The sequence below is a fragment of the Gymnogyps californianus genome, chromosome 5 (assembly GCF_018139145.2).
Source record: "Gymnogyps californianus isolate 813 chromosome 5, ASM1813914v2, whole genome shotgun sequence".
Classification (NCBI taxonomy): Eukaryota; Metazoa; Chordata; class Aves; order Accipitriformes; family Cathartidae; genus Gymnogyps; species Gymnogyps californianus.
This window is the reverse complement of record NC_059475.1, coordinates 45,086,258-45,105,691: the sequence shown is the minus strand read 5'-3', so window position 1 is coordinate 45,105,691 and position 19,434 is coordinate 45,086,258. Positions and strand designations below refer to the sequence as shown.

Genomic DNA, 19,434 nt, shown 5'->3' with positions numbered 1-19,434 from the left:
TACAGTAGAAAGACACTGTTAGAGGCAAAGCACGAGGAAGGAGGATTGAAAAGAAAGCGGAGCAGTTTGGCCTACAGGAGGGGGAAAGGCTAATTAAGGCACAGAGCGTGGAGAAGGAAAAGGCAGAATCATTAAGATAACACAGCAGGAGCCGGTGGTGCGGCTCCATGAAGGTTTAAGCCACGCTGAGCCTGGCCTCAGCTTTTCGCTCCCCCTTGGTTCTCCATTCCCACCCTCTGCTTTGGGGTGGCACAGGAGTGTGGGGGACTCTGTCAGTCAGTTCAGGTTGCTGATCCAGCTGAAAATGAGTTGTTTTAGTTCATACCCTAATACAGACAGAGCTAAAACTCAGGATGGGAGTCTCCATTACCCCTTCCTTACTAATGATCAGAGAGAGGGCTAAAGCTTGCAGGTGATCCCAAACTGAAGAAGCTGCAAGCTCCGGTGAGGATGGGCACATACGAAGAGGCTGGAGACTGGAAACATGGGCAGGAAACGGCGGATTCAGTTTTGGAAAGCCCGGGAAGGCGGTATTCTTCTGGCAGTGCTTCGTTACGCAACATCGCACAAACCCAGCAGCATTAAGAAAGACCTGGGATGGGAAACCCGAGGGAAAGCAAGCTGCAGAGTCAAGGCTGCAGTTTTGTGTTTCTTTTGGTGCTCACGGCAGCTGCTGCTTGTTTCAGAGAGCACCCAGGGCCACTTACCCCCCAAAGGCACTGAAAGATGGGTTTGCCAGGCTGCTCCCTACATCCCAGCTACAGGCCAGCAGGCAGAGACGGACTGGAGGGAAGGGGCAGCACAGGGGGGCAGTGGGGGCCGCCGGGAGGCAGGGGCTGGGAGGCCGGGGGTGCGGGAGGATCTGGACAGGGTCTTCCCCCACCGGTCCCAGGCAGGGGGAAAATGCATCGGACAGCAGGCAGGGGAGGACGGGGGATGGGATATTTCACACCTAGCAAGCAGGAGCAGATGGGGCTGGGTTTAAACACCACAAGGAATTAACTTGCACTGCCACAAGGAGCCCAGGACTTGGCAAGCCATGCCCGGCTCTCCCTTCCCTGGATCCACAGCAGACTGTTTAGTGACGGGTTAGCAATGTGGAGGGGGTTGCTCTTGGGTCTGTAGCTAGTCAGGGAGCTGAGATATGGCCCTGCAGTGTAAACAGAGCCATACAACCCTGCTCAAGTTGTGATTCCCCAGTCCTTTCCCAAGCCCTGCCCCCAGGCACACTCTGAAATGGCCATGGTGTTTGCTGGGGGAGAAATGTGAGAAGTAGAACTGGAGTGCTGTAAAAGATGTAAATGTTTCTGTGCTGAGAGGAGCTCTGAGTGTCTAGGGCACAGCCTCGGCGGGGGGATGGAGAGGCACCGAGAAGGCACTTCTCTTTTGTTCTTGATCTTGGCTGCCTTAGGAGGCGTCCCAGGAAAAATCCTGGAGCTGATTCACTAAAGGGAGCTCACAGCATGTGCTTTATCAGGTGGTGGTCGTGGGGTGACAGGGACAGGACAAAGGGCAGGGAGGAGGAGGAGGTAGGAGGAAGGGTTTGGGATAGACAGTTGTGGCCATCTCATCTCTGTGTCAGATCCCCTGGCTCCCTTGGTGCCGGGAAGCCATTTCATCAGCAGAGGAGAGAAGGGGAGGAATATCCCCTCACCATAAGGTGGGTGAGGGAGCAAAGGAGTCAGTTCAGTCCTGGTAACCACTGACAAGGTGACACACAGCTGCAATACTGCACCGTGAGAGGATGTGACTGCCTAGGAGCAACCGTCACCCAGATCTGATGCAACAGCTGAGAAAAAAACCAATCCTTCTAACATAAAAATTAGTCATCGCTGAGGTCAGGTTTTCAGAGGGCTGATCTCTGCCCTCTGGAGCTTAACCTTTAGGTATGACTGATAGCATTGTGAATTCCAGCAGTAAAAGAGCTGAGAGAAGGGAGATGAGGGCAAGGAGAAAGGGACACTGCTTAGGGACAGGGCCGTTTGCTGAGGAAACAGACTGATGCATCTTCTTTCATCCCTGAGCGCATATACTCTGATTTTGTGTTTTGAAGTGCCTGGACCCCTTAGCAGGTAGCAGCAGAGCAAAGACGAGGGAGATGAGGATGAGGGAAGAGAAAGAAGGCTGGGAGGCAGGGAACTGGCAGGAGAACAAAGCTACTTGGTGTATGGGAAGAGGGACCCACAGGGTATGTGCAGAAGCTCTGCAGAAGCAATGGCATGAACAGGACGGTAGGTGTGAGAGATGCACGAGGAAGGAAGGGACTCCAGCTTGTAGGATCCCTCATCTCTTATCATCAGACTTGTCCAGAAATTTACTTGTGCTGAAACATTTCATAACCCAGAGTTCGGGTGACTACCCAAATCTGGAAAAAAAATAGTTGGTTTCTGTATTAAACTTGGGATCACTGAGAAGCCAGAGAGGGTGCATTCACAGACAGAGCCCATTGCTGCTTTCTTGGAAGTCCCTCCCTACCCTCTGCCCGGGGTTTCGCACTGCCCCACTCCTGTTCGTGCAGGAGAGCGGGGAGCGCACGCTGCCATTCACTATCATACTGGGGATCGCTGCCTCATCCTGAGGTGCCAGCCTGAGAAATCCCCCCCAGACAGTAGCCACCACAAGTTGCGCGTCCTTTCAAAGCAACCCTCAACTGCAGTGCCCGCCCCAAAGTAACCCAAGCGTGCAGGAATCACCCCTGCTCCTTCTTCCCCTTGTCCCCTGTGACAAGTGGGCAATGCCCGCTGCCCGCAGGGACTGTCCCACAGCCTCTGGGGTCCCCGGAGGGAGCAGCTCGCGCTTGTCCAGCTCCTTCCTCAGGAGAAGAGGCGGCAGTGCCCTACTTCTCCGGCCCTGCTGCCTGTGGCAGCCAGGACGCGGCTCGGCCCTGGAGCCTGCCCGGCAGCCATGGCCCTGCCAAGCCGCAGCCTCTGGGCCTCTGCCCCGGCTGGCGCTGAGCGCGGGCGGCCGGCACACTGCAGCTCAGCCCGCGGGCCCGCTGTGCAAGCAGGCAGGCGGCGAGGAGGCGATGAGGGACGCGGGCACGCCCCGCAGCCCCGGGGCCGCCCGCCGGGCCCCGAGCGGGGCGGCCGCGGCTGCCTGGGGAGGCCGCGGGGCCGGGCGGGGCCGACCGCTCCCCGCCAGCCCCCGCCCGCCCGGCGCCGCCAGGGGGCGCTGTGTCCCGCGGGCAGCGCGGCGCCTCGCCAGGGGGCGCTCCCGCTCGGTCGCCTGCGGGAGAGGCGGTGCTGGCGGGCGGGATCTCTATGGTGACGCCGCACCCGGAAGCGCTCGGCAGCGCGGCGGCGGCGGGCGGGCGGCCGCCTCTGCCCAGGCGCGCGGCGCGGGGCTCATGTGCGGCGAGGAGAGGTGATGAATATTCATGCCGTAGCGCCCGCGGGGGCGGGGCCGCGTCCGTCTCCGCCCCCGCCCCCGCCCGGGTCTGGCCGGGCGCTGATGGCGGGAGGCAGCGCCGGGGCGGGGGGCGCCGGTGTCGGCGGCCGGTGAGGAGGGGGCGGGCTCGGGGGTGCCTCCGCGGCCGGGGTCCCGGCGGGGCGGAGGGGAGGTGGGCGCCCCCGCGAGCTCACTGCCGCCCCCCGCGTCTTCCTCCGTTGCAGGCCTGGCCCCCGGCTGGACGGGCTGTTCCTGCGGCGCTTCCTGCGGCTGCAGGCTGTGCTCTTCCCCGGGTGGCCCTCCCCGAGCGCCCTGATGTTCCTGACGCTGCTCTGTGTCGCCTTGCTGGGTGAGCCTAGGGTGGTGGGGATGGGGGGCTGCCCCCCACGTCTGCTCCCCCTTCCCCCGTGCTCCCCCCGCCTTTGCCGTGCCACCGCTGTCCTTCATTTCCTTCCCGTGCTTGCCTCTGTCCTCCAGAGCAGCTGGTTGTTTACCAGGTCGGCGTCATCCCCAGCCAGTACTATGAGGTCCTAGGGAACAAGGACTTCTCCAGGTTCAAAACACTGACTGCCACTGCCCTGACTCTGATTGTAGTGAACTCCACGGTAAGACAGGCCAAAGGCTCCTGTGTCTTGGGAGGGGAAGGGAAAGCTGCCTGTGGCTCCCGGCATGATCCTGGTGATGAAGGATCTAGGTCTGGCCTAACCCTGTTAGGTTGCTACGTATGGGACGGATCACTGGTACAAACTTAGTTTTTATTTCATTTTGGGAAATGCTTGTTCTCACTCATCTCTTCCCATCTGTCTCCTTGCCCTCGTTCCAGCTAAAAAGCTTCAACCAGTTTATCTGCAACATGATGTACGTGAGCTGGAGGAAATCCCTCACCGAATACCTCCACAGCTGCTACTTCCAAGGCCAGGTCTACTACAGCCTGCACGTGCTACGCGAGGACATCGATAACCCGTAGGCTGCCTGCGGCTTCTCTCAGCCTGTTGCTTGGCTTCTCCTGGGCTGCTCCGCAACTTTTCCTGACTTCTCTGTGTCTCTGGATAGGGGCTTCAGCCCTAGAAGCTTTTGCCATCTAGGCACAAATACCCTCTTCTGCCCTGGGTGGGAGGTGGTACCTGTTGCTGGGAACTCCCGTGACTGCTGGTCATGATGGTTTTAGGAGTAGGATGTTTCTGTTGCGAGGAAAATGGAGGCCCAGCAGAACAGGGATCTAGTGCTGCTATAAAACATGCTGTCTGCAAACTCAACCCTTGACACTCAGTGTGATGTTGCAAAGGGCCTGGCTGGAGTCGGAAAGCACTGCCTCTCCCTGCCTTCACGCAGTCAGCACATTAGGGCTGTCCCTGTTGTTCTATTTGAACTTCAACCACCAGAGTCTCCAGCTGAACACAGTTTTGTTTAGTTGGGGTTTTAGTGGTTTTGATAACCCATGGGAGCCCCGTCCAGGAAGGGCTTCGTTTTGCACTGTATGAGGGCTGCATTTCCCCTTTCCTGTTCCTAGGAAGGAAATGTTAGGGGTGACTTGAAATATGAGAGAAGGAGGGGCAGCATTCAGTCCCTCCTTGCTTATCCCAGCCCACCCCGAGATCCCCTTCCAGTTTGCTTCGTGCTCTGTCCTGCTTACTGCAGAGCTGCTGATCTACCCCAGCTGTGCAGCGAAGGTCGAACACCTCCCTTCCTCACAACTGCGTGCCGACCCTGACCTTCCAGCTGTCCCTGCACACAGGACACTGCTGTCATAGTTACGCACTTTGAAGAGTTAAAGATCCTACATTAGACATCATGTGAGAGAGGCTTTTTTTTCCCTCCAGAATTTAAAGAAGTTATTATTAAATACTTGCTGAAACACTAGAAACCAGGGGATAACTTTTTCCAAATTGTGTGGCTTTATACAGTTGTTCTGAAACCCCAAACTCTCCTCCCCAGGAGGGGGCACCTCTGGTCTAGTCACTGCACTGGTGCCATCTCCCACATTGATGGCACCAGAGGAGACCAACCCCGGGGTCCCTGTGAGAAATGGCTGTCTTGCAGGGACTCCTAACTGTTGCTAATAGCGGTGACCTCAAGGAACTGAAGCAGCCTCTGTGCTCCTGGCTGCCTGTCTTTGCCCCTGCGTTGCACAGCATGGTGGTCTGTGTGGCTGCACAGTGAAATCGTGCTGGGTATCTCAGATGGTGTTTTTGTCTGTATGGTGTTTTCAGCCAGACCTGTTCCCTGGCTGCTTCTGCTGGCCCAGTGCTAGGAGACAGCCCGACTAAGAGCAACCAGATGTGCATTGGGGATGCAGCAAGCAAGGAGAGGGCTTAGCTTGGGTCATACAGCCGTACTGCCAAACATGAAATCACAGCTTCATGATGCTGATGCACTTTCTAGCCACTGTCGGGGTTACTCCCACCCTTGTTAAATGTTCATTTCTGATAGTGTTTTGCAGTGGTATGGAGTTGCAAGGAGAGGTTAAAAAGCCATGCCTGTCACCAAGGCATGCAGCACTTCCCAGGCAGTGTAGCACATTGGCCGTGGCCAGAAGCTCCTGCACGCCTGTCTTTTCCTTTGGGGCGGGGTGGGGGGGAAGGGGAGGACAGAGGCTCCTCACCACATGACTGTCCTGCTCAGGTTTATTTTTAACCAGGGAATGTGTTCACATTGTGCAGTGAAATGCATGAGATAACTGGGTCACTCTGCTCTGCAGCGATAGAGCGAGCTCTCCTGACCTTAGCAGACCGAATGTGTGGGATTGCTGCGGAGTATTTTTCATTACCACCTTGCTTCTGCTCAAACATCCAGTCTTACTGTTTAGTGTCTTTTTTGGTGCCACTACAAAAGTTCTCTTTATCTTGCAATTCCTTGATGAGAATTTTTTCCCTGCACCGGGTACTTAGAGAATGAACTAGAGCGACGAAGTGACCTCCCATTATGCAGTGTAAATCAAACTGAGTGTTAGATGCACGGTGTCATCCATCTAGAAGGAATGAAGAGTGGGTTCTGAGTGGCATACAAACACTTGCGGCTCCTAGCGGGGCATTTGAGTTGATGTTTATGTGTTATCATTACATGTTGCTTAACAGCTCGTAAAAAGCAATATCCTGCCATGAGTCTATAGCACGACTTAAATTATAACTTTATGGGAACAATTACAGTCTGAGGAAAAGGAAAAATGATGACTGTAAGGTCAGTCAGGGTGAGAGCTGCCCCAAAATTAAATCCGTTGCTGTTCCAGGACTGCAAAAGAGTTGAGAGATGAATGTCCTTGTCATCGTATCTGCACTGATGGCTAAACAGGAGTCCAGCCTTGCTTTTCATTCTGGACTCCAGCATTCACAGTCATGGCCTTTCCACCTGTGCTTAGCGCATCAGACTGAAGCCCTCATCCACGTGCTCTGGACAGATGAGGTGCCGAGGGAGTAAATATGTTTAAATCCTTTCTAGTTACCCCAAGTGCAGCTCCTGCTCAGCAGTGGGACGGATGGGACTTGAGGGTCTGTCACCCATGTGCCTGCTGCCGGTGGGGTGAGGAGGCTTGGTGCGCTGCTGCCTGCTCTTGTGGGATGGGGGTGGGTGGAAGCACTTTCTTCCTCGCAGCAAAGGGACCAGAGGGCACTCCATGCAGAGCGGAGGGACCAGCTACTGTGGAACGGTGGCTTTGATGGAAGCGTTTGCAAATATCCAACAGCTAGTGAAGGCCTGGGCTGTGCCCTAGCCAGTCCTGGTGGCTCTGGTGCTTGAGATGCAGTACCAGTACTGAAGGTTTGGGGGAGAGTCAGTAGTTTTTGGTAGTACAGGGGTGGGTTCGGGAGACAGTAAAGGACAAGGATGCAGAGACCTTTAGCACAGAGTTGGACAATGTTGTTTAAAGTGGAACAAGGGGTTAATACAAGGAACAGGGTGAAAGTAACAGCAGGAGCTGTTCTTCCTGGGTGCCAGGAAGGCCCTTGGGTGACCCAGTTCTTGCTGGGCCATGGAAATTGTCTCCTATGGGGGAACAGGAGTCACAGCTTGCAGGTCCCTCCCAGGCAGGGTTGTTCACCTGTACCCTGTGCTAAGTTCAGGCAATGAAACAGCCTGGCTTGTGCCCTATTAGGGAGTTAGTACTGGTTCTTGCTCCTGGGCTTTAACAGTATCAATGGCTCTTTGTGTTGAGCAGGGACCAGCGCATCAGCCAGGATGTGGAGAGGTTCTGCAGGCAGCTCAGCTCCATGGCCAGCAAGCTCATCATCTCGCCCTTCACGCTGGCCTACTACACGTACCAGTGCTTCCACAGGTAAGGACCCATCCTGGCCCTGCTTTCTCGCCTCTTTCCTATGCTCTTTTTTGGAGCCTGGCACCCTCGTTACAACTCCCCAGGCAGACGCTTGTACATGTGGGTGAGTGGTCTCTGCACTTCAAAGGGAATTCTGCCTTGGGGATGCTGGAGTGTGCAGTGCTGGCCCCTAAACCTCTGTGAAAGCCAAGAGAGGTGACAGTTGAGGGCTCTGACTGCTTGAGCCTGAGGGTGCTGGGGTGTCCTTTTGCTTGGATTATTAGCTGACCTCTCTCCTCCTCTGTAGCACAGGCTGGCTAGGCCCGGTGAGCATCTTTGGGTATTTCGTCATTGGAACGATCGTCAACAAGGTATTGATGAGCCCAATTGTGTCTAAACTTGTGCAGCAGGAAAAACTGGAGGGGGATTTCAGGTGAGTCCCAGCAGAGCAGCTTTTTCACTGCCTCTTGGCAGCTCCTGCGAAAGCTGCGTTTTTGTCCCTCTTCAGTGCTATGTATGCAGCTACTTCTCTACTTCTCTTGTCCGTGACTTTCCCCACAGTCAGAGAAACCTACCTGCGCAATGTTGCCCCAAAGTCTGTGTACTGAGCCCCCGCCACCCCTTTCACTGCCCTGTGTCACAGCAGGCAGTGCCCTTGGTTCAGTCTTCTGGTTCAGTCTCCAAGCTGCTTGCCTGGTCATTGCTGTTGCTGGTGCCTCTCCTAGGGCATTGGATGTGTTGAAGAAAACTGCACATGGAGCTTCCTTGGGTGCAGATGCAAGTTCAGTGAACTGCACCTACTGACAGAAATCAGGTTTCTGCTTCACCACCACCTTCATGAAGTGCCCAAAACAGCACAGTCTTTCCATATGCTCTGTAACTCATCTCCTCCCCTTCCCCTGCAGGGTTGGCTGGATGTGTGGCAGGGGCTTTGCAGCTTTCCCTGGGGCTCAGGGCATCCAGGGACAGCAGCAGAAGCTGGTGTGGCACAGGGAGCCCACACCAGGGCAGTTGGTTGTGGTGATTCTGTATGGTGGAGATCCTGTGCCAGCAAACAGGAGGCCCAAGGGCTGAGAAGATGTGCGCAGAGAGCGGGATACCAAACAAACACGCCACTGAGCTGGCCCAGAATGATGTCACCTTGTGCTAAGGCTTGGTCTCTGGTGCCTTTTTGAGCCTATTGAGTATTTCTGTCAAGAGATGCCTCAGATCAGTGTTCTGACAGATGCAAGATGAGTTTCCTCTAGCAAGGATGTTGGCTACATAATTCACTGGGCATTTGTGCAGAATCCTGATGATGTTTTTTTGGGTTGTCCAGGTTCAAGCACATGCAGATTCGTGTCAATGCGGAACCAGCTGCTTTCTACAGGTTAGTAGCCTTCATTTCTTTACGTCCTCATAAGGGTCCACCCAGCTTGGGGCATCCTTCTTGTATTCATGTATCCCAGAGGAGTCCAAGTCTTGTTGCTGCAGCCGGAGCTTTCTGTCCCCTCCATCCTGCTCCAGCACCACACACTCTGTTCTCCTTTGCGTTCTGCGCATCGTCTGCAGAAATACTCCACAGCAGCTGGAGACAACTATTTTTTCTCTGCCTCCCTTCTAACATCCTCAGAGGCCTGATGCAGATTCAGTGCTGGCTTAGAGACCATTGCTGATGTTTTGGCAGGTCCTTACCTGGAAGTTTGCTCGAGGTCTCATTGCATCTTGTTAGGATGTTCCCCTGGGGACTTGTTGCAGGTTGCTTCTGGCCCCATCCTTCTGCTAACCTGTGTGTCTTCTGTGGGTATGCTAGCTGTTGCCTGGCTTCCTTACCTCTGCTTGCTCGTCTAGGTCAGTCTGTGCCCTGACCCTCCCAACGCTGTGCTGCTACTCTCTGAATTTGCTCGGTGCCATTTACCCCAGAGCTGAGCACACAGTCGGGAGCCTGGCAGCAGCTCCCCGCTTAGTGATGCCCTGAAGTCTGTTGAGCTGCTGCTTGGAGCCTTTAAGGTGTTTCACAGAAATGGCTAGAACCCGGGAAAAGGGCCACAATTTTACTGTAGCTTGTGTTGGGGTGCCTGGTCGGTGGCAGGAGGTCGTTGCTCCTCTCTTGTCAAGTGTCTGCCTTTGCCCTGCGTGTTGTGAAATCGCGCTTCTTCCAGAAATTTAAGCAAGCAGCAGCTGTCCTGTCTCTGGTCTTCCCTGCCTGTGATCTGTATTTGGCTCCTTCATGCTGTAACAACTGAGCATTTCAAGTATTGTGGTGCTGTTCCCGAAGTGGTTTGATTCAAAATCACCAATTTCATAAAGATTTATATTGACAGGCATGAAACTCTGATTTAAATAACTGAAATCAATCTTGGTTTGCATTGGCAAGTTTGAGTTACTTCTTTGTGGACTGGTTGATTCTTATTGGTTGATGATAATTTTTCTTCATGGAGAAGATACTCTAATTACGTGCCCTTATTTAAGCTGCAGTACTTTTTTCGCAATTTTGAAGTTTTGTATTCTATTACTAAGTAGAAAATGGAAAGTGAATTATTATACCAGAAAACGGAGTGTCTTACTTCAGTACAGTTCATTAGTAGAAAAGCTTCACTTGGTGGGAAACTAGAATTTAATTGAATTGCACAAAAACAGGCATTTTCATGGTATGAATCTTAATTAAAAATAAACGAGTTTTTTATAAGGTTGCATTCGTAGAATCCTGCAAGAGGAGGAGCACGTGGTGAGTGGCTGGTTTGGATTGCTGGGCTTCTCTAGCTTGTAGAAGCTGTTAGATCTTGTCCTCTTGCACCTGCCTAACCATTGTTTTGGTAAAGGAAGAAACAAAACCTGAGCACTGTCACCTTTTTACTTCTTTGGTGTCTAAGGCTTTGGCAGACTTGCTTTAAAAGTGAACCGAATGGGAGGAAAAGCCGAAACCAATACAGCAATCTCTCCTCATCTGCAAAAGAAATAATAGCTCTGGTCCCCAGTGCCTTCCTCGCCTTTAACCCCTTGTGTCCAAGGCTTTGTCCTTTCCGAATACTCAGCAGCAAAGATTGCAGCTCAGTAGTTACCTGAGATGGGTTGTAGGGCAGTAATGCCAAATTGAATTCTAACCGGATGTATTTTTGCGAAAGAAAATGTGTTTTTCTAAGAACCGAGAATCTTTAGAACTGAGACTCTTCAAAAATCTTGATTTGTATTTTTTTTTTGTGCAGCTCCTAGCCCTATCTGCTCGGGCCCTAGTGACTCCCCCGTTGCGTGGACCGTGGTGGGAGCGTGGGTGTGTGCTGGGCACAAGCGTGCGTGGGGTGGCAGGGGCAGTAGCTGCCGTGGCAGGTGGGAGTCTGGAGCGAGACGTGGCGCGCTCTCTGCATTTTGCCACCTGAGGGCAGCCCAGCCCTTGTGAAGGAGCAGAAGGAGCTGCCATGCTTGCTGAAGGTGGTGGTTTAGAGCCGAGATGTGCCTCCTTGCTGCTGGCTCAGCCTGGCCGTGGGAGGACCACCACTGGCTCGGCTGGTGGGCGACCCCCTGATGCCCACAGAGATACCCCTGGGAAAGGGGGGGCTGTGGGGCTGGGGTCACCCGCACTGAGGGCTGCGCTGCTCAGGGCTTGTCTGTGTCCCACTCCTCCGGGGGTGTGCATTGCTCCAGGCTGGGGCCTCGCTGACAGTGTCTAGCCTTGCCTCACCTCCTCCTGTATGCAACAGCAGCATCCACGGGCTCTGGGAGAGATTTGCAGGGCTGCCTGTTTCAGCCAGAGTTTCTCGGTGAAGCTCTTCAGGAAGGCACTATTGGCTGTTCAATTCCTGCTCAACAAAGAGCTTGTTGCTTGGAGGCTAAGGTGCCAGACCTTTTCTAAGCCCCAGTCCTAAAGCCCATGCTTTGATGTCATTGCAGTGCTCCTGGGATGTCTGTGGCATGTTGCAATCTTATTTTACAGGGCCGGGCGAGTGGAGCACATGCGCACGGACCGGAGGCTGCAGAGCCTGCTGCAGACCCAGAGGGAGCTGATAGGCATGGAGCTGTGGCTATACAGTGAGTGGGGAGTTTGGGGGTTGAAGTGGGGCATGTGATAGCTCCATTGTGGTGGCCCACAGGCTTGGGAACCCTACTGCTAGAGCAGCAGTGCTGGGTTTTCCTCTCCCGCCTCTTGCTGGTGTGTGAAAGCCCTTAGGGTGAACAGAGGGTGCCTCCTGCAGTCCTAAATGGGAATCCTGTTGTGAAAAAGCCTCAGAGAGAGCAACGTTGTGGAGGACCCAGCTGAGTCAGAACGGAAGTCCCAAAAGGGGAATCTGCAAGAATCTGTGCTTTTTGTGGGGCAGGTGTTCAATGGCCAGGAAGAGAGGGAAGGGCTTGAGCTTTGGGGAAGGAGAGGACTGTATATGTGGTTGGGGGGCTGTGGAAACTTCTTCCCTGGAGAGCCTGTCCCTTGAGCATAGTTGTCCCCTGAAAATCTCCCTTCTCCCATTGTCACTGGGTCCAGGTTTGGGCGTTAAATGACCACTATCAAGACAACTCTTCCTCATCTCACCAGCGTAGTGAGCTTCTGAGCAATGTAAGGGAGGGCGAGCCCTGAATGCAGGTGTCTCTGTGGGAGTTTGGGGTCTTAAGTCTTTCTGCCTGTCCTGTGCTCCAAGACAGACTTCACGGCCAACCATCTTGCCCCAGAGCTTCCTTTTTGTCCTCCCTCCTGTTTCTTGTGAGTCAGCTAGGCCCCTGAAGAGTAGAAACAAACAGGCAAAGTGGCTTTTGCCCCATGGTGGTTCCTGAGCTGTGTGTCTGGATGATGTTTCTCTGCTCACAGGCCTGCCCCAAAGTGCTCTTTGCTTGGCAAATGGATTTGCACCCTGGTGCTTGTGCTGTCCTGCGAAATGGGTTCTTCTGCTCTGGTGCATCGTGAAGGGCTGAGACAAGACCATGGGTCTTCCTCTGACCGGGCTCATGGGCTGCACTTGAGCCTGGCTGGGACAGAGGTTCCCACCCTAACTCACTGTCTTCTCTCAATGTGCTTCTGCCCAGTTGGGACCAACACCTTTGGCTACATGGGCAGCATCCTGAGCTACGTGGTCATTGCCATTCCCATCTTTTCTGGGGTCTACAGTGACCTCAGTCCAACAGAGCTCAGCGCCCTCGTCAGCAAGGTGAGCTAAGGGTGATCTCCCGGACCCCATTGTGGAGGGTGAGTGGGCACTGAGAATACAGGTTTTGTGTGGGGCTGGTGGCATTGGGGCTGGATAACCTGCAGCAGCTGACCTTCAGGTTAGACTATCCCTGCGCATGGTGGCATGGAAATGGGAGCTTGGAACCAGCTGGTGTATGATTAACCTGGGGGTGAGAGCTGTCAAGGACACATCTACGTAAGTGTTTCCTAGCTCAGACCTCTGTGTCAAAAGAAACCAGGAGGTCAGAAAGCCTCTGGCTTTCAGCGGTGTGTGTGGGGATTGGGTCCGCACAGTGCTGTGGGTCCAGGTTATGCCCTGGGCTGCTGGCCACCTGCAAGGCTGAGCTGGCTTGCATTCGCCTTCCTGCCCTGACTCGTTCCCAGATACTCAAAACTGGCTTGTGAGAGAGAATGCAGAGCTAAAAACAGCTAAGTGAGCACTGCAGGCTGAGACACCCTGCTCTGAGCCATGTACGGTGCTGGGGCAGGGCTGGTGGCATGGATCTGTGTGACTTAGATGGGGCGAGTGTGCTGGGCCCCAGGCTGGCCAGCAGGCACTCTGCAGACACCATCCCTAGGTGGCAGGAGATGTGTCCACCTGGCAAAAACTGCTGTACTGAGCAGGGAAGCCCTGCTCCATCCAAATATGGACATCTTCTCCTTCACTCCCGCCACCCTGGGTGACTTCTCCACCCCTCCTTCATCTTGCTGGAACTGCTGACGTGGCCAAATGTCTGGACTCCTTGGCCGTCTCCTTGCAGCCATCGAGGAAGGGGCAGTGCCCCAACTCAGCACTGACCCTTGCTCTGGCATGTGGTTTCTCCCCAGAATGCCTTTGTTTCCATCTACCTCATCGGCTGCTTCAGCCAGCTCATAGATCTCTCCAGCACCGTGACCGATGTAGCTGGCTACACGCACAGGTGAGCTTCTCTGTGGGCAGGTCTCTGCAGGACAGGGAAGTGCGGGACAAGACTCTGCCCAGATCTGTGCTAAATAAAGTAAGAAACAGTTGCTTGTGAGCAAGCACGGACAAGTTTGGATATTGTGAGGAGGCTGCTGGAGTTGTCCCTGGCATTCATGCAACCTCTTGTTTGTCTAGGATTGGTGAACTGCAGGAGACCTTGCTGAGCCTTGGCAGAAAAAAAAATAACTACTCAGAAGCCAAAGCCAGCTGGGATTTGGACAGGTGAGTCTCCTCTCAACAGCTAGCTGGCTGGCTTGCAGCTTACGTGCCAGAGTGCGGGGCTATCACGGGATGGAGGTGGCCCTTGGTGTCACAGCCTGTTGCATGCAGTTGGTTGGAGCAGGCAGTGCTCACTGTGATTTGTCATTCCTGGGGTGCATGGGGCAGGGCTGCTGTCACAGAGGCACAGGAGGTCTAAGGTGCCTGATCTTTGCCGGTCTCAGCGTGATCGCTTACCCCCAGATCTCTCCTCCTTTGTCTTGGTGGTGGCCCAGCAGCCATTCTGGTGAGGACCCAGTGCCATTGGACACAGCTTTCCTTCTGGAGCGAGTGACGCTCTCGGTGCCTTCCTCTGGCAAGCTGCTCATCAAGGACTTGAGCCTCAGGATCTCACAAGGAAACAGTGTGATGATTGTGGGCAACACTGGCACAGGGAAGACATCTCTCCTGAGGGTCCTTGGGGGACTCTGGGAGAGCACGCAGGGTAAGGACTGCTGCTCACTGCAGCCTTCTCTTTCTCAACCAGGGCTGCCCTGAGTTTGGAAGGTGGCAGTGTGGGGTTGTGAGGCCAGTGCCACCTTGTGATGGTGAATGTGTCACTGATGCATTGGAGCCACCCATCTCCATCGCATACTCTGCTCTGGCTCTCATTGTTTTGCCCTGTGTTGCAAATATACCTTTTCGGGGATTTGTTGGCTACTTCATGGGGCAGGACTGCACAGGGGGTGGTGGGGAGTTGCTGGCTGGCACTGCAGGCTTGGCATGAGTGTGTCTCTGTGCAGGGAGCATCGAGATGCTGACCTGCTTTGGCCCCCGGGGAGTGGTGTTCCTGCCGCAGCGGCCCTTCTTCACTGACGGAAGCCTGCGTGAGCAGGTGAGCCCAGGGGCTGCCTCTACTCTGGCCCCAGCTCTGCTTCCAGCTATGGTCGTGCCCTGCGAACCTGTGTGCTGCAGAAGGGCCTGCAAGAGGGAGGATGCCTGTGGCTGCTCCTTCCCTTGTGCCTGAGTTCATGCCACCACCGTTGCATCTCTGATGGACTGTGTCCAGCTCCCTCTGATATGGCTTCTTTTGCTCTGTAAAACAGGTGATCTATCCCCTGAAGGAAATCTATCCAGTTTCAGGTATGTGGAGATTCATTAGAGTAATTAACCAACCCTGTGGTGTCAGCTCCCTGTCCTGTACCCAAGTTGCAGCTTCTCCCCTACCATGCCCTATCAGGAGCGTTCATCCATTTCGCTTTTGTTGCGCTCTGCTTTTCCCTGGAAGATTTACCTTAGTGTAGGTTAAACTCAGCTCTGTGTTCCTTCCCGTTTGGGAGGGAACACATTCTCTTGATAAGAACATGTTCTCTTGATGCAGTGAGGACAAGCTGGCAATGCTCTGCATGTTGTGCTAGACGTGTGATATACATTGAGGCACCTTGCTGTTGGGATACATCTGATCTGTCTGGTACAACCTGCCTTTGGGCAAGCCATGTTTGCCTTCATCTCATTTTCCATTCACCTCCATCTTTCACTGTTCCTCTTTTTTAAATTATATCCCAGGGCCTTGCATGCTGTCGAGGTCAGACTACATGGATCCTTTCTCTCACCTGCCCTCTTCCCAAGCCAGACCACACGTGGTCTGCTGCAGCGTGCAGATGTCCAGGTTTAAGTTTCTGTCCGAGTGAAGCAGTGTTACGTGCTGCTTTCAAACACTTGGGAGTCACAGTCTCACAGAGAGTAACTGCAGCCATCAGCTACTGTTGTGGCTCTTCAGCAGCTTCAGAGAGGTCCATGGCAGATGCACAGCCCTTCTGCTCAGCTTCCATAGCTGCTGACTGTACCAGCTCAAGTGTATGTTCTGCTCCACAGCTGGTTCACCCTGAGGTTTTTCCCATCCCAGGTAGGATCCTTTTGCTGGCTGTTACCCGAGCCCTGCTTCCATGACTCCACTACCTGCAGCGTACAGCGGGCAGTCAGCCATAAGAGAGCAGCTGGTGGGCAGGGCCTTGGCAATTGAAGCCTGGATCCTTGTATTCTGGCTGCGTCTGTCTGTGACCATGGACTGAGCCAAGTCTCAGGTCTATCTGTGGAGCCCAGCTACCTCCTGGCGTGCTGCTCACAGGCATGGTTAACATTTTTAAGGAAGGTCAGTCTTTGGGAGCTCTCTGTGGGAGCTGAGGACCTGATATAGTTAAGTGGTCGAGTCAGCTACGCTGGACCTCAGGAGATCCTCCAATCCTTCCCTCCTGCCCCACTGACTCCTTGCAGCTGTGGCCTCAGCACACATTGCCTCTGCTTATGCTTTACTGCTTTCTCCCCTAGGGTCTGCAGATGATGAGAGAATTGTGCGATTCCTGGAGCTGGCTGGACTGGTGAGTCCCCAGTAGTGTTGCTGCCTTCTTTCCTGGTGCTGCCAGCAAGGGAAGAAGGGATGAGGTTTTGTGGCAGCACAGTGTGACCGTGTGCTGGGCACATGCGGGGACATTGTCTGCAGCTGGGACAGGACTGTCCATGGGCCAGGCAGAGGAGGAGGGATACGGAGCAATTTCAGCTGAAGCAGGAAAAGAGAGAGTAGCAGGAAGGGGTGGTTATGCTCAGGGCTGACAGGGTTGGGGGCTGTGTTTACAAGTCTGCTGTGCTCTCTGCAGACTGATTTGCTGGCAAGGGCTGGAGGACTGGATGAGCAGGTGGACTGGAACTGGTAAGGGAGCTCGCCGTCTGCATGAATTTCGGTGATCCCTCTGGGTGGGGAACACTTCTAAGCAGATGCACATTGCTGCTGGACTTTTGAACATCTGTGCCCTGTGGGAGGTGGGCAGTATACAGGGGAAAAGTGTTCATGCCCCAAGCATCAATGCCAACAATTACCAGCCATGCTGCTCTGCAGGCAGCTGACTGTGCACAGGGGTGCAGAGCCAGTCCCAGCGTGGAGGGGGGCACAGGGGACACACAGGGACAGTTGCTTGCTGGGGTCTCTGATATCAGCAACCATAAGCTCTTTGGCAAACGAGCTCTTTTTGTTGAGGGAGATTTTGAATCTTGACCCCGCTGCAGGTACGACATCCTGTCCCCAGGGGAGATGCAGAGGCTCTCATTTGCACGGCTCTTCTACCTCCAGCCAAAATATGCGGGTGAGTGAGTGACTGCGAAAGAAAGGCGCGGGGCGGGGGGGTGGGAAGGCAGGGCCTTTGGTGTAAAGAGAAGCTGGTACAGAGACAGCTCATGAAATCCCTTCTTTGGTAGGAACATGCTTCGTCTGGCCATTATTTTAGCAGCGTAGCACACCGGATTCAGGGGTGAAAACATTTCATTATCTTTGTGGAGGGTGGTAAATCAAGAGGCTATATACAAGACATTATCTTCTTAGGGAACTAGTGATTAATGTTCTTGGTCCAGGTCTGATGGCACCTGAAGAAGCCCCCTCTAAGCACGCTCACCAGTTGCTATGTAAAGAAGCGTGCATGCTAGGGAGCGTGGCGTCAGCTGCCATATCTGAAGCTCATGAACCTCTCCGGGGTTGTGGAAGCAATGTGGGAAATTTAGCTGTAATGCAGCAAAAGAAGACAAGGAGCAGTGGGAGAAACAGTCCTGAGAGATCACAGAAGCTGCTCCCATTAGCAGATGGGGCTAATTCCTTTGCACACGTAGATTGCTAGTGACTGCTGGGGCCTGCAGGGGCCTGTTGGAGGACTTGTCATGAGGGCCAGGGTGGATGTGGGTGAACAGAGCCGGTGTCAGTAGCAAGTAGCCACGTGTAAGTACCTCTCTTCCCCTGAAGCCTGCGGCATTGCTCGGTGCTGTCTGGGCAGGAGGAGCCTGCGGATTGCAAACTAAAAGCTGTAGAGATGATGTAAACCAAATTGAGTTTATCTGCTCCAGATCTGTAGTATTTACCCTTAACTGACAGGAAGGTGCCTTAGGCCGTCCTGGATGCTCCAGGTGGGGTCTGGGCCAGAGGGGTGCATAGGCTGCTGCTCAGCCTGGCGCTCTGGCACATGGCCTGCCTTGAGAAGGTTGCGTCTTGGCTTTCACAATGGTGGCGACGAGGCAGTGGCTGGCAGCTGTTGAGGGAGAGGAATGAGGTGAACGGCGCTGTTTGGGTGGATTCGAGGGCTTGTGGGGAAGGGCAGCTTTCCCAGCTGACTGACACCAGCTGTGCCAGAGGAAAATCAGAGTCTTTAGGCTTCTTCTCACTTGCCTTCTGCAGATGCTCTTGATGAACTCTGGTTAATATGTGAAATGTTCTCGGCAGTTGCTGCTCTTTTGCCTAGGGGGAGATGACTGGTCGGGAGAGGATTTGTGGGGCTTACAACTTTTCTCTCAGTGCTAGATGAAGCCACCAGCGCCCTCACAGAAGAGGTGGAGCATGAACTGTACCGTGTGTGCCTTCAGCTAGGCATGACGCTGATCAGCGTGGGACACAGGGCCAGCCTGGAAAAGGTGAGATGGGGAGACAGCGCTCCACACCTCTCTGGTGGTGGCAAGACAGGGGAGGTGGAGAGGGTCCCTGGCGAGCAGAGGGGAGTGACTGAGGCTGGAGAACCTCACTATGGGAGGACATACCCTCGTAGAGACATCCCTCAGTCGTTGTGTTATTGAATTGCAGTTTCACAGCTGGATTTTGAAACTTCACGGGGAGGGAAGATGGGAGCTCACTCGATGTGAGAAGATGAAGCGACTCCCAGCTGGGGAAGCATGCTGAAAAACATGCCCTTGTCTGGCCAGCCGCAGAACCTGCACACGTGTGGGAGAGCTCTGAATAGTAGACATGGAGCTGCCGAGCCAGCAGCTGTCAACAAGGGATTCATCCAGTGCAAGACCAGTTCTGGATTTTGCTGATGGACACAGAGCCAAGTCTGAACTCATGGTGTGGGGTTCTTCCAGGAGCAGACACATCTATGCCATCCTTCTCCCAGCCCCCTTCAACTGCTTCCCTGCCTCTCATGGGGGAAAGGGCTGAGCTGCTAGGCTGCCCGAAGAGAAGATGCTGCCTCACGGGGCTTGTAGAAGCAATGGACAGAGGAACCTCCACTTGTCCAGGACGCAGTGGTGCGAGGCCAGGATGCAGCCTCCTGTTCTGCCCTCTGTGCCTCACGGGGACCTCTGTCTCTTTGATACACAGCTCTGCAGAACAGACTTCTGTACCTGTGGCTCTGTTAAGGGTTATGCTCCCCAGCAAGAGCCGAAGGGTGCACTGTAAGGGGAGGAGAATGCTGGCACAGAGAAGGGGCATGTCTCAGCTTTCCTTATGACACAGGGTTACAGGTCAAAGGAACATTTTTGTATTAAAATCTGGGGCCTGTTTTCCAACAATTTTTATGGAGAAGAGTCAGTATTTGTTAACCAGACTGCTGCATCTTTTCCTTCTGGGGTTTGGTTTGGAGGAGATGCTTGTATATTAGCAATGGTCCTGAACTAGACTATCGCTGAAGAGCAGAGCAGGGGTAGGAGTAATATACCTATCCAGGGCTGGGCATCCTGTCCTGCTGCTACCTCCACAGC

At 54.1% G+C, this 19,434-nt stretch overlaps 1 protein-coding gene across 1 annotated transcript; it reads left to right on the top strand.

Annotated features, from left to right (window-relative positions):
* Positions 1-3,450: 3,450 nt before the first annotated feature.
* Positions 3,451-19,245, top strand: ABCD4 (ATP binding cassette subfamily D member 4). Its single transcript, XM_050897098.1, has 19 exons — positions 3,451-3,497; positions 3,612-3,736; positions 3,865-3,992; positions 4,211-4,350; positions 7,538-7,654; positions 7,941-8,066; positions 8,952-9,002; positions 11,544-11,638; positions 12,623-12,744; positions 13,593-13,684; positions 13,864-13,950; positions 14,223-14,431; positions 14,730-14,821; positions 15,033-15,069; positions 16,255-16,304; positions 16,581-16,633; positions 16,987-17,063; positions 18,257-18,372; positions 18,539-19,245. The coding sequence occupies exons 1-19, from the start codon at positions 3,451-3,453 to the stop codon at positions 18,632-18,634; spliced, it is 1,860 nt and encodes a 619-aa protein (XP_050753055.1). The 3' UTR covers positions 18,635-19,245.
* Positions 19,246-19,434: the final 189 nt, after the last annotated feature.

Bases quoted from the DNA above. Each gene is read 5' to 3' on its own strand.
- ABCD4 (XM_050897098.1), top strand. From the start codon at position 3,451: ATGGCGGGAGGCAGCGCCGGGGCGGGGGGCGCCGGTGTCGGCGGCCG. The intron at 4,351-7,537 runs GTAGGCTGCCTG...TGTGTTGAGCAG, and splicing joins CGCGAGGACATCGATAACCC to GGACCAGCGCATCAGCCAGG. The intron at 18,373-18,538 runs GTGAGATGGGGA...ATTGAATTGCAG, and splicing joins ACAGGGCCAGCCTGGAAAAG to TTTCACAGCTGGATTTTGAA.